Source organism: Rana temporaria, chromosome 2 (genome assembly GCF_905171775.1).
Source record: "Rana temporaria chromosome 2, aRanTem1.1, whole genome shotgun sequence".
NCBI classification, from domain to species: Eukaryota; Metazoa; Chordata; class Amphibia; order Anura; family Ranidae; genus Rana; species Rana temporaria.
The window spans coordinates 392,634,777-392,649,634 of record NC_053490.1 but is presented as its reverse complement, the minus strand read 5'-3'; the positions used below and the strand labels follow the sequence as shown (position 1 = coordinate 392,649,634).

At 41.8% G+C, this 14,858-nt stretch overlaps 1 protein-coding gene across 1 annotated transcript in view; it reads right to left on the bottom strand.

Moving 5' to 3' along the window:
• Positions 1-14,858, bottom strand: part of EYA3 (EYA transcriptional coactivator and phosphatase 3) — a 103,799-nt gene that overhangs the window by 16,403 nt on the left and 72,538 nt on the right. Inside the window, 4 exon segments of the mRNA XM_040338040.1 lie at positions 673-762; positions 7,381-7,392; positions 7,394-7,471; positions 11,977-12,116. Coding sequence (XP_040193974.1) covers positions 673-762; positions 7,381-7,392; positions 7,394-7,471; positions 11,977-12,116 — 320 coding nt within the window.

The window sequence follows — 14,858 nt, the reverse complement described above, 5'->3', positions numbered from 1 at the left end:
CTATTTTTTGGAGCACTACAATACATAAACCAGTGTGTGAAACCAAGGTAAGTAGGCATAGTCTCTTAATGTGACAAAGATACATTTAGGTGCACACTGACTCGGGTATAATTTGGAGTACAATAAGAATAATCGTTAGCAGCATTTTACGAGGTGGTATTACTTTGCAAGTTGTTTTTTCACTGACCTTTGTGGTGGAGACTGGAGGAAGAGATAATGGGAAATAGACCTTTATGACACATTTATTTGAACAGAACGTTAAAGAGATTCCTTAATTTTTTGGTATTTCTATTCAAGGCCATTATGTTTGGTATGGTCATTACAATGTTGCATGCCGTAGTAAATGCCATTTGTACTTTGTGCTTTTTTAGGGATTTTGTACACATTCTGTGTGCCTGTGTTTTAGAGTTCTACTCACCCAAATGAATTAGGACGCTATAGCTCATATATGCAATACCCATCTCAGCACAGGCAAGTTTAGAAGCCAAGCAATGTCATAGGACTTTTATTCTATGTATTTATAACATATAATTTAATAAGCCATATGAATAGCATCAGCAAAACTTCTTTCAACCTGCAGTAAACTAAACTGTGTAACAGCATAGGGAAACACAAATATTGTTGCTGTGACAACAGCTTTTGGTAAAGAAAACCAACATTTTATCCTCTCACCTCTAAGTCATTGAAAAATAAATGTGTGTCTGCAACTTCAAAGATCATTTCTTCCATGGCCAAGCCTGATCCTACCACTAGGGTGGGGTCCTAAAAGAGGTAAACAATATATAAACACATCAGACATAATTTATTACAATAAACCCAAGAAATTAAAGACAAAGTGAAAAAAGATAAATAAAAAAGTAAAAGCTAATGAAATAAATGAAAGCAATTAAAAGTGATGGTCAAGGATTAAAAGCCATAAAGGCAAATGCAAGCCTGAACACTGTGTTATCATTGTCTCAATTCTTTGAAGCTATGTATCAGTTAAAGTGGCTGTAAACTCCTGTCTTATCTATAGGTAAGCCTATAATAAGGCTTACCTATAGAGATAGTGGAAATATCTCCTAAATGTACACCGTTTAGGAGATATTTCACTTGTAGTGCTCCGATGTAGTCATCGGCGCATTTGCTGTGAAGAAACAGACCTCCATGCCGTTTCTTCCCCAGCGTGTGTGACGAGACTGACGGCTCCCACGCGCATCAACAACCGATATGGCATTAAACTTACTAGTAAATGGAGTGTTGAGGAAATACAGTATTTAGATCTCGAAATTTTTAAAAAAGAGAACAGACTTCTGACTACAACTTGCTTGAAAGAGGTGGACAAAAAGGGGTACATCTCAATACGTAGTTGCCACCATCCAGGATGGATTAAGGCCGTCCCGAATGGACAGTTTGTCCGGATCAGAAGAAATTGTGATCTGGACGAGGACTATTGGGTCCAATCAGAGGTGCTTCTTGGAGAAGGGATACAACCACTCTGATCTTTAGAAAGGTCAGGGTGGATGTATCCAACAGCAACAGAAAAGACTTGATAGCGCAAGCTAGGAAAAAGGAGAACAAATTTAGGATGTCTTGTTACTGGTTTTAATTTGGATTACAAAAAGGTTGAAAAGCCCCTAAAAAAGTTTTGGCCTATTCTGTTGAAGGATAATGCCCTAAATAAGAGCCATCTTTTATTTACAGGAAGGCCCCAGGTCTTAGAAATATGATGGCTAAAAAAAATGTGGTAGACTCCCCTAAGAGTAGAAAGAAAACCTTCCTAGACACCACAGGGTTCTATAGATGTGGAAGATGTAGATCATGCAGGACCACCGCAGATAAAAAAGAAAAGAAAAGAAAGAAAAACAGATGTTTTTGTGGGATGTAACGGAAAAGAGTACAAGATTGAGAAATGTATATCCTGCAACACAAGATATGTAGTTTATCTCCTCACATGCCCATGTGGTTTGGTTTATGAGGGGAGGACCACAAGATGCTCATACAAAAGAATTAATGAGCATGTGACCAATATTACAAATGGGTTTAGAAAACAGTGTATCAATTCAGAATTCACCAGCATCAAAATCCAACTCTTCTAAAGTTTTAAGGAATAGATAAAGGTAGTACCCCACATTGGGGAGGGGGAGACATGAGGACTTGTGTCTCCTAAGCTGAAACCTGGTGGATCTTTGAGCTAGGGTGTGTCATGCCTGCTGAGTTGAATATTGAGATGGATTTAAATTGCTTTCTGACTGATTTTTATTTGAAGGTTATAGATAAGACTTTGATACAAATTATTTAATATTGTGACTGTGAGAAGGAATAAATCGAAATAGAATTTGAATTTTAGATGTATATACTTGCACAATGTGTTAGAAGATAGTATATTTGATTTTTATTTTGGTTTTTAAAAAGTGTCTTTTTGGTGTATAGTATTACAATACAAGACACCACCACTAGGTGGCACTGGTTTTCTATTATACTAATGGTATATATATATATATATATATATATATATATATATATATATATTACACACACACACACACACATACATACATACATACATACATACATATATATATATATATACATACACACACACACACACACACACACACACACACATATATATGTTTTGCTTTCTATTGTAAAATACTGATTATGAAGTTGATAAACTAGCCCATGTGGGAATTTTTTTTATAACTATATGAGGGTTAAGGGATGAGAGGGTTTTTGTCTCATGAGAGAGTCCCTGGACTCTAAGCCGTTTTTTAAAATAGGGTTTATATTTATGCTGCATAGTCTGTGTTCTTGTTATCAAATAAGATTTTATTTGCTTAAAGTGGATGTAAACCCAAATTATTATTTTTTTTGATGTCACAATGTAGAGAATACGATTTCTTATCATCTGTGCCCAGTCTTGCCACACAGAGTTAATCCAGCGCGGAGCAATCCTCTTTTTATTGTTCAGTGAAATAAAACAGACTTCCAGATAAAGACCAAAGTCCTTGCTTGAGTGACAGGTTATTTACATATCTAGTGCACTAGCTTGCAGACAAGCACATCTTCTTCTCTATGTATATTCTGATGACTGTTTACACTGAACTGTGGGTCACCCCATATTTTGAAAACATTTAATCAAAACACTTAAAAGACCGCCAATCCTGGGAGAGCTGGACGGGAGAGGAGAGGAGGAGAGGGGTATGTGAATTGTGCACTTTACAGAAGCTGTGCTTGTCTGCAAGCTAGTGCACGGGATATGTAAATAACCTGTCACTCAAGCAAGGACTTTGGTCTTTATCTGGAAGTCTGTTTTATTTCACTGAACAATAAAAAGAGGATTGCTCAGCGCTGGATTAACTGTGTGGCAAGACTGGGCACAGATTATAGGAAATCGTATTCTCTACATTGCGACATCAAAAAAAAATTTGGGGTTTACATCCACTTTAATGACAATGAAAGCAGAGACATTTCTAATTAGAAACCTATTTCTATGGAAAGTAATTTTTACATTTTTTGTTTTGTCCACGATCGCCACTGACAAATGGCGCTGACTTTTTTAGTATTTAGGCTCTGGTATCATGGTGGCAGGTCCATTTTCCTGACGACGCATGCGTGTGAAATGCAACAAAAGTGAGGCTTGACACGCTTGATACAAGAGCTCTCCGCCCCCATTGAGACAGCTGAGACGCACGCCCCGCTTCTTGTATCACACACCAAGTGACGGACCGGCCTCTGCCTCTTCTCATAGCTGCGCTACAACGTGCTGTATCTTACAAAAGATGTAAGTTTGAAAAGTGCTTTTAAGAAATTAAAGACTGCATTACACTATCTATACCTTTCTGTGGCTCATTCATGGTGGAACCAAACTTTGCAGATTATGTGGAAGGGAGCTGTGGCTGTATATTCAAGAGTTTATTTGATTGAAGATTGAACCATTTCATGCCATTAATGATTGGAGTGAAGTCCGGGCTAATTTTTGGAAGCAGTAGGAAAAGTCTGTGTGAGGCTTGAAAGAGCATAGCCAACGGAGGAAGGATTCCTTTCATTTATATGCCTGGTGGTCGCTTTGTGGCCAAAGATATCTGGTGAGCACATTTATATGTCACTTCGGGGTGAAGCACTTTTTACAAGATTCGAAGCACATTGCACTTTAGGAAGCACGGTGTTGGAGTTCACATAGAAGACCCAAATTATTACACTGCTCTATGAAAAGTTTTTTTTGTCTTTATTTTGGACTCTGACATAAATGCAATTTAATCCAGAGTTGAAGCACAGTGCAAGGTGTTGGAACATACACACAGAAATTCTTAAATAGTGTCTATAGCACTTTCGACATTGTTAACAGTGTGGCAGCAGCCATGGTGAAAATGTAGGAGAAAGTGACAAAAAGGTCTCCAACCCAGGATCTGGGTTTTGCCAGTAACCAGAAGGCTGACAATAGTTCAGGGCTCTACCCTCCTGAGGAGTCAGTGTGGTTGCAAGCGAGCAGCGAGAGAGGTGTGCATGTCTGTACAGTGCTGTCTGCGACAGGACAGACAGAGGCTGGAGTCTGAGTAACAGAGCAACAGTGAGCTATAGGAAAGAGACAGAGCTGACAGAGGTACAGCATTTGTATGAGAGCACAGGAGTCCTGTGTTAGATGTTCAGGAGGACCAAGGCATGAGGCTTGAGCAGCAGGGCTGCCACAGAGAGTCAGGAGGCTGAATAATGTTAATTACATTTTGATGGTGGAAACCCCCTGCGTGGAAGCTGTATATTTGTTGGACTTTTCTTTCTGTTTGAATAAAAGTGGGCCAAAAGTCCCTTAAACAGCATATCTGATGTAAACTGAACTCACTGTAAAGTACTACCTATGAGCTAAGCAATTACCCCTGTAGGTGATAGCTGGCAGAGAGGTGGCGTTTCTCCCTACAGTGCGAAACAAAGGGGAAGATACCTGTATGTGACAGTCGAAGCCCTGCCATGGTAAAAATGTAGAAAGAAAGTGAAAAGGGGTCTCCAACCCAGGGTCGGGTTATGCCTGTAACCAGAAGGCTGAGCGTGCAGGTGTTTATAGCCCTTATAATCCAGCACCTGACTATAGATCAGGACTCCACCATCCTGAGCAGTCTATGTGTGGTTGCCAGGGAGCAGCCAGAGAGGTATGCATGTCTGTCCAGTGCTTTCTGGGACAAGACAGAGATTTGAGCCTGAGAGACAGAGGAACAGAGAGCTGGCAGAGGTACATCTTTTGTACGACAATACAGGGGTGTGGTGTTAGATGGTCAGGAGGACCAAGGTACGAGACTTGAGCAGCAGGGCTACAACCGAGAGCCAGGAGGCTGGATAATGAAAATTTAGAATTGATGGTGAAGCCCCCATTGAGGGAAGCTATTTGTTTGTTGGACCTTTCTGTTTAAATAAAAGTGGGCCAACAAGTCCTTAAACGGCATATGTGGACTGAACTTACTCTGAAACAATACCGATGAGCTAAACAATCCCTTAACTGTCACAACAGGTATAGCCTGCTATTGGTTAAAGAATCTGCCCACTGTCAATCACAATGAGAGAATGGATCCGATAGGAAACTAGTCTCTCAGGTTCAGCCCACTGCCAGCATCACTGTTCATTAGGAGGCTGTTGGATGTGAAGCTGAGAGCATCCTTAAAAAGGCAGTGACAGGTGGGGAGGAGGTAGCATCAGCAAATATACTGCCTGCTACTTTGCGTACAAAGACGTACACAGTTGGTTTTAATTACTTCGTTTCATTACCAGCAAACTGGAAGGAATCATTTCTAAATTTTGGGCAGTAGTTTAGGCCAGTTTGTAAAAACTAGCTGAATTTGTCAACTGTTTGCAAAACTACAGAAATGGGTACTCAGGCCAGATTGCCAGAAAAGTGTTAGAGCTTTACTGAATTCCCCCCACTCTGCATGCTAGCAGCCAGCAATGCCTGTTGGGTGATGCAATCTCTTTTCAAACAAGCATAGTAGATTTCCAACCAGGGGAGGGACCAGCACAGAAGCCCTGGCTCCTGTAAGTTATCAGTGAACACCAATGAACACCAATGAACAAGGGGGTTTGGAGGGATTTTTTTTTCTCCCACTAAATACCAAGGAATGGGGAAAATGAATTGCTGCCATTGACACCAGTGAAAGGTGGCGTTTTAATACTGCAACTGTTATGGGGGTGTTACATAATTGTCACCAATGAAAAGTGGGTGTGGTTTATTATGGTTACCATTGTCAAAGCGGAGGGGGGGGGACGGGACGTTGTTTATTATTCCCGTCACTCTTACCGATAGGAGTTATTTTTGCCAATGTCTCATATGAGGGGGTAGTTTATTATCCACTAGACTCATGGATACAAATTTGGCCCTTGGACTCTTTAAAGGGTGCATTAATGCCTGCGAGTGTATCCTGCCTCCAATTGGACATGAGAAACCCAGCAGGGATTCCTATGGAGAGAGGTTGCTGGCCCCACAGCGAATCGTGGCCACTCTCATGTAATGGCTTATGCAGCGATCACATGCGAGTGATCGGCCCTGGATGCAGGCAGTCTTCGTTATGCCCCCATTCACACCTAGGCGTTTTGTCGCCTGTAGTGTGACGCCGCAGCAGCCCCGAGACGCTGGAGGGATGAAAACACATTGCCCTCTATGGAGATGGTTCACATCTCCACGCCGAATGCCGTACGCATGCCGCCTGAAAGAAAGTCCCGGACCTTTTTTTTCAGGCGGCGTTCGGCATAGGAGATGTGAACCATCTCCATAGAGGGGGTGAGGCTGCATTCACAATCGTGGCGTTTTGTTGCCGCAAATCGCGGTACAAAACGCTGCAATTTGTCGCCGCAATTCGCAGGACAAAACGCCGCGATTTTGTACGCTAGGTGTGAATGCAGCCTAGGGCTGATCATATTAAAATGTAATTGCTGCATAAGCAGCAAAAACAGAAAAAAAGGTTCAGTGAAAAAAATTAAAAAGGGGAGATAAAAATACAAAGATGCTCTGCCATATTTCCATTTATTACGTACTGTGCGTTTTAAAATTTCAGCATCTATTGGCTCAAATAGGTTTCTTAAAATAAGTATGATATGGTTTAATAAAAATAAAGTACAAGAAAGAATATCTACAACATACAAAACATGATATTACCATAGTAAAGTACAATAACTGTATGCATTCTGGGACACGGCACAAGTCTTTGTGACAGTACCTGTTATTCATATGGACCGAATTGTAAAAAATTGGGTTTTAAAATAAGCTGAATCAGCACAAAATCTACACAGGGAACAAACCTACTTACAAAACTTTCCAGCTGAAAGTTATGTAAAGTGAACGTAGTAACATTTGTTTGATAATTACAAGTTAATGGTGATAAGCAAACAGACATGAGCAGTGGATGCGATAATCTGTACCTTTCCGTATTTTTAGCGCATATGAAACCGAGTGAGCCGTGGAAGTGTGAAAGATGATAATGGTCTCATCCAAGTCCCACAAAAACACACGCTGGGAGGAAACAAAGAGAAAAATATGCAACACACTCCATAAAATGTTCAATAACAGGCACATACTGGTCGAAATGAGAGGATAAGCAGAGGAATCTATTGCAATGAGAAGATGCAGAGTGATATAAGTGGATTTAGGAAGAGACACATTATACAATAATATTTTTAAACAATATATTACAACTGCAGTTATTAGTCCCAGTACAACGTTTTAGAAGGGGCAGGGGGCTTATCCCACATGCGGGATCGAAAACAAATAGGAGAATTTTTTTTTAAAGAAGTTGAGCCAAAACTCGTATGACTGGGCTTCTCCTATGGATCACAGGGAGTGCAGTCCGTTTTGAACTCCTGTGACCTGTTTTCAGCAGAGAGTAGGCTGAGGTCCCGCTCTCTGCCAAAGTTGCCGATGTCAGTCCAGGCACCGCGTCATCATGACAATAAAGTCTGGATCCGCTAGGTGCCTGGACTAACACCCGTCTCAGCGAGCGCTAAGAGCCTGAGCCGGCGGCCACCCCCTTCACAGCTCAGCGCTCCAATGAGCGAGGAGGGGGCAGAACAAAGAGCTGTGACTGACATTCTGCAGCTATCTGCTCGGGGAAGCTCTGAAAACCGAGTGATCAGCGATTGTTCGATTACTCGGTTCTCAGTGCAGAGGCGCTGGGGGACTGATGCTGCATTCACCGAGGTAAGTACGATTCTAAGAGAAAAAAAAAATATCCTTTTTCTTCTCTTTTAAAATAAATCTGTAAACTGAAGCCATACTAGCAATCTATATTAAACATGTTAAGTATCTCTATTGCTTCAGTGAAGCAACCCTTATACGTTTAGAATAAACACAGTTGTTTTTCCAGGTCTCTGCTGCTCAAAGAGAGACTATACAAGATTTTATCCCAAATATACAGCAAAACCACCATCTGGCAAGTCAGGCTACAAAATATCTCAAATCCTCATCTTGGGTCTGCTTAAAGTGGAACTAAAGCCTCCATTAAAAATAATGTTAGCAAGCAGGCTGTGGTTCAATCAGCCTAACCTTATGTTACCACTCTATTACAGAAGAGACAGGCTGGGAACAGGCAGCCAACACATTTCACTGTGTGTCGAATGTGAAGATTTAAGAAAAAAAAGGTCTGAAAGTTATTGTATATATTTGTAAACGACAAAAGAATGTAAACCTTTGCTTTAAGTGACTGGTATGCTCCTCTTAGACTTCAATAACGGCAACTAAACTTTTCCAGTAACTGGATATTGGCTTGGGGAAAGGTTATACCATTCCTCCCCACTAAAAGCTTCAACTCAGGGATTTTGGTGAGGTTCCTCACATCAAATACCTTCTTCGGGTCTTTTCACAATTTTTATATAGGGTTAAAGCGGAACCTTACCCATAACTTGATAAAAAAAATTATGTTCTTTAGCAAGGAACATTCAGCGCATCCAAAAAGTATTCACAACGCTTCACTTTTTCCACATTTTATCTTACAGCCTTATTCCAAAATGAATGAAATTCATTATTTTCCTCAGAATTCTACAGACCATACCCCATAATGACAATGTGAAAGAAGTTTGTTTAAAATATTTGCAAATTTATAAATTAAAAAATCACATGTACATAAGTATTCACAGCCTTTGCCATGACACTCAAAATTGAGCTCAGGTGGATCCTCTTTCCAATGATCATACTTTAGGCTGAGTTCACACTTGTACGACAAATGCTCAGACATTGGGAGCTCATGTCGCATGACGTTCATTGGACTCGGACAGATGTCAGACTTCAAGTCGCAGGGCAAAGTCGGATCCACAGTCGTACGACTGTCATGTGATACCAGTGTGAACCCGGCCTTAGGCTGGGTTCACACTGGTACGACAAACGCTTCGACATCGAGAGCACATGTCATGTATAAATATAATGGTTCCCTATGAGAGTCAGCTTAACTGATCAGACTGCACTACTTTGTGTTGACTTTGATCCAACTTCAGCCCAATACTGGGCAGACACATTTTAAAGTGCCCGTTCACACTAGGGCGGCTTCAAAGTCGACCGACTCTAAAGCCGCCCCACACAGTGTGACTTTAGCACGGCTTGCAAACAACTTCTTGTATAGAAGCCAATGCAAGTCGCCGTTTAAGTGGGATCCGCCAAGTCTCCTGACACCTGCATTCATTAGCCTGGGGATCAGTATCGATGATGCCAAAAAAAGAAAAAAAAAAAGAAGTAGGGGAAAATTATTATATATATATATATATATATATACACACACACATACATACATACATACATATATATATATATATGTGTGTATGTATGTATGTATGTATGTGTGTGTATGTATGTATGTATGTATGTATGTATGTATGTATGTATGTATGTATGTATGTATGTATGTATGTATATATACATATACATACATACATACATACATACACACATACACACATACACACACACACACACACACACACACCTATTATATATACACAGCCCTTAAAGGGTCACTAAAGGAAAAACTTTTTTTTAGCTGAAATGACTGTTTACAGGACATAGAGACATAATAGTTAACTGATTCCTTTTAAAAATGATTAAAAATAGATAAAAAAAACAATCATATAATGTGCCTGCAGTGTAGTTTCGTTTTTGCTGTTGTTTGCTGGTTCTCTGATGTACAGAGAGCCACTAGAGGGCAGTCAGCCAATAGAGAGCAGTGATACTTTGTCTAAAACTCCTCAGCACCAATCCAGTTTCGTTTTACACACAGTAATCACACCTCCTTGATTAGTGACCACCGTGAGAAATCTCCCAGTACTGTGGTTATCAGGAAACAGGCAACCAGGAAGTGTCCAGAACAGAGAGGATTTACAGCAACATGAAAGCAAAAACGAACAATGAGGACATGAAACCAGGACTGCAGTAAGGTAAAGGAAGCTATTTAGCTAAAAAAAAAAATTCCTTTAGTGACTCTTTAAAATTTCACTAGCCTACTCGCATTTTGCGAGTGAAAAACGAGGGCTGGCGAGGAGCTGGGCTGCCTGGGAGAGGGGGGGGGGGGCAAGCAGACGTTCTCCCAGCGTTGTGGAAGAGGAGTTGCTAGCTGCAGTGTTCGGAGAGATCTCTCATACAGCGTGTGGTGACAGTTCCCCCTCTCTCCCCCTTCTGTCTGCACAGGACAGAAGACCAGTGAGAGAGCTGGTCAGTTTCTCTTCCTGTCTTGTGAACTTGTGACCCCAGTGCACATGGATGATGGAGCCGTGGGATCATGGCTTCAGCAGCAGACCCAGCTACTGTGTACATTCTGTCTTCTTGCCCCTCCAGCCAGGTCAGATATAAATCATCACTGTGTCTCCTTGTAAACCTCATGCCATGGATTATCTGTGCTCCAGCTTTCCCACTTTGTTTCTGCTATCTCTTTGTTATCTTAAATAAAGACTCTGTAGTAATTAACCCTCTGTGTCCTTGCTAGAAGAGAACTGTGCTTTTCTTCTCTGCTTCAGCCCAGGTTCACACCAGTGCGAGTCGTTGCATGCGATTTGAACCTGTGGTGCCGATCGCATGCGATGTCTGTGAGATGCAAGTTCAGCCATATAATTGTATATGGGACTTGTTTTTCCCGCACTAGAATCAAATCACATGAGTGTTCTCACCTATGCAATCTGATTCCTGTGCGAGTTAACAGTTCACACTGCTATCTGTGAACTAAACTGGGGGTGTCGTTAACAATGTATTGACACCCGCAGCGGTTCGCAGAGGGCAGTGTGAACTGCCCACAGAAGAGATACGATGCTTAGGCTCTGTTCACACCCAGGCCTTTTTGGGCATTTTTCTGCTCTCAGCCATAGCTCTTAGACCCCTTTCACATTGAGGCGTTTTTCATGCGGTACAGCGCTAAAAATAGCGCTGCTATACCGCATGAAAAAATCATGCCCTGCAGGCTTCAATGTGAAAGCCCGAAGGAACAGGAAGTGAGAAATTCAGACAAAGAAAACATTTAGAAGGGAAATCGAAGGAAAAGGTAAGTGAACCAACAATGCACTAGCTTAAAGGAACCTATTTAGAAAATAAAAAACAAACCTTTAAAACATTTTTAAAAGAAAGGCTGTATACGTGTTATAAAACAAAGCTTATCACGTTAAAATACTGCATTAAATGAGAGCCGACATTTTTTTAAATGTAAATGAATATTCCAATGCTACAACAATGCTGAGTTGAGGACTCTACAAACTGCAACAGCTTCTTAAAATCTTCACGTACATAAATATCTTGCCACAATAGATGTAGCATGGCTGGAGAGAACAACCCATAAGTTGGTATATGAAATATAGGATCTAACAAATGTTGAATATGCAATAGATCAGGTTTATCCACTGAAATGAAGACTAAAGTCTAAGCAAAAGTAATGTTAGCGATTGGATGTTTTTATGCCAAACGGTATCATTAGCCTAGAGAATTACTACATTCACTTTTATAACATGCATCTCCTCTCATCTCCTTAGACTGGTATATTCATATCGGCTTACCTCAAGATCACCATGCTGTGGCGACAAGGAGTCCGCTTTCTTACCCTTCCCCCTGTTTTTTACTGGCGTATTCCTTTTACTTTGTTCTTCTGTCTCTTTGCTGCTCATTGCTCTCATAGGTTGGCCTGCAGTAGGATCACCTAAAAGAGTATATATAATGTAAGTAGAGCCACTTTAGCTACCCAAGCATGCGACTGTGGTTTCTGCAGACACTGAGCTCCCATTCTTGATTATTTGGCCTAAAACCTGATCCAAAAAGGTTTAACCACTGCCATACCGCAGACCATCATATGACATCCTCAGCTTTCAGTGGCGATATCTGAATGATGCCAGCAGCTGCAGTTATCATCCAGATATAATTTTTTTCAGCCAGCGATTACCTACACCACAAGTACAATCATAGCGGACCTCGCCCTCCGATGCTTCCCTGGGCAGCAATCCAGAGAAGGAATCCACCGGCGCCGGAAGGAAGCCATAGAGAAAACTGAGGGCAGATGCTCCCCAGCAATCTCTATGACTCTCAAAGGCCCAGGCACAAAGTTATAATGCCACGTCTGGGCTGGCGGAAGTAACAAACCCAAGGACACGGCAGGAAAGCCTGAGATCCTTTTATTTTTTTTATCTCAGTCTTTCCAGCCTGGAGGAGAGATGTGGGGTCTCAGACCCCATGTCTCTTCATAAAGAGCAGGGCCGGTACTAGGGGTGGGCGGGAGGGGCAGCTGCCCTGGGCGGGGTGTGGGAGGGGCGTCATGTTGCCAGCAGCAGCATGCAGAAGAATCTGTGCACAGAATTTTCAGGCTATCACACCACTCTATCATCCCATCTGCAGTTGCAGCAGCCTGTCCAAAAAACTGGGCTGAGAAAGCGCCCACTATTGCCTGCTTCCTCTCTGCAGCGGCAGCTACGTCTTTTCACTAACAGGAGAAGCATTCTCTCTCCCGGGCTTGATCTTATCAGTCTGGCCAGCTAGATCGGGGCTGCCTGTTACAGAGCTCCTCTACAGGTGGGCGGAGCAGAAAGACAACAGTACACAGCAGCCCTGATCTTTGCTTCCCGCCCTGCAGACCTCACAGCTCACCCCAGCATGAAGATGCATGTCAGACATGTCTTCTTCACCTATGAGTTCCTAATACACTGCTTTCCAAACTACCTTGCTGTACCATAAACCTGCCATGTACTTTGCAGAGAAAGAAAAGGTAACATTCCTTATATTTCAGGAGTATAGTGGGACTTTTAATTTTGTACATAGATGTAGTCTGTGGAGTAACACTGTTCCATTGTGAGCCTTTGCTGATTCATCCAGCACTTGTAGAGGAGATGGGGAAGAGATCCAGCGCTCATCTAACTTCCCCCTAGCTGTCTCCCATTCTGAACGTACTCCTTTGCTGGGTACAAAGAAAAAAAAATGACATGTTCTTATTAGCCCAGCCTCCTGTCAGTCTATTTAGCTCTTTCCTCATAGCCAACAACAAGTGTCAATTTGCCCCGCCCCTTGCCGCTGGAACTAACATATCTGAATGTGTAAGTATCTTTCCTCTGTACTCTGCATGTGTGAACATGGCAGCGTCAGTTCTCATGTTCTACTTCCTGTGTAACCTGCTTCATTCATCCCCTGCCTTGCAGTTACAGCTCAGTGCAAGCACAGGAAAGGTGCAGAGATGGAGGAGCTGTCCTGAGGAGTGAGAGCTCTGTACATGTGCAGGCTGGGGAAGTGCTGTGGCAAAAGGCTGGGAGTTTCTAGAAGCTGTAGAATCATTGTATTTCAGCAAGCTGCAAATATCATGGAGTTTATTGGGAATCAGAGCTCCCTGTGTCAGATATGTCTTTCCCAGTTTGATTCAGGAGTCCAGTGTGTTAAAGTGTGGAATGGTGGATCCTGTTTTCTATAGGCTTGTAAAGTATGTTCTGACCTAACCAAGAAACTACTGTACCAGGAATGTAGTAACTGTTTAAACTGTCAGGATTACTTAACTCCTAGCAAACCGAACATTATTTCACAATTATGGTCCTGTTGTTGGCCAGAGAAAATAGGTATACTACTCACCTGCCCCTACAGCACCAATCCCCCACCAGCCAGACTGGCAAAAGACATTCCACAGTTTGTGTCAGCATGGTAACAATATTAGGTGATGGTTTCTCTGCTCTCACCAGCAACAGGAGCACAAGTGTGAAGTAGACATTAAAGCAGTATTAAACCCAAAAGCAAACAATTATTATATTGCAGCCAACTAATTCTTAGATGTGAAAGCTGCATTTGTTTTTGTTTTTTTTAAGCTTTCTTTCATTTTCATTTGGTGATCCAACAAGATGTCCTACAGAATAAAAACTGTTCACTGTAACTTATTTCAGTTTGCCTTTAATTTGTTAGTACATTTACATCTGCTAGTACATCTAACAGTCTTTAGGTGAACCAGTCCCCAGTTTATGCACACTAAAGTATTGTAGATATTCTGAATAAGCAGTTCAGTGGACCCTCCCCACCCTAAAAAACTTTGGATCTTCTAAACCCACTTCCACAATCATAAAAGTAAAAGCCACACCCAATTTTTGCTGCACACCGCCCTTTCTTGTCCTCTAGAAGCGGGGCCCAACTTATGAGCCTGCACATAGTCCAAATGCTTTCATAAAATGTCCCTGTTCCTGAGTCCTGCACGCTGTGCACTTTTTTTGCTCCTGACACTTGCACGTTGTAGTTTATCTAATCCTGACTTTTGCACTCTTTATGTAGATATAACAATCAGGTGTGTTTATCAGACGTGAGTAAGATGCTTGATCATGCGCAACAAGGGGGGGCGCAGTTTGGCATGTTCGCCCTGGGCACTGGGTGACCTTGTCCCGGCACTGATAAAGAGGACCTGTCACACACTATTACCATTACAAGG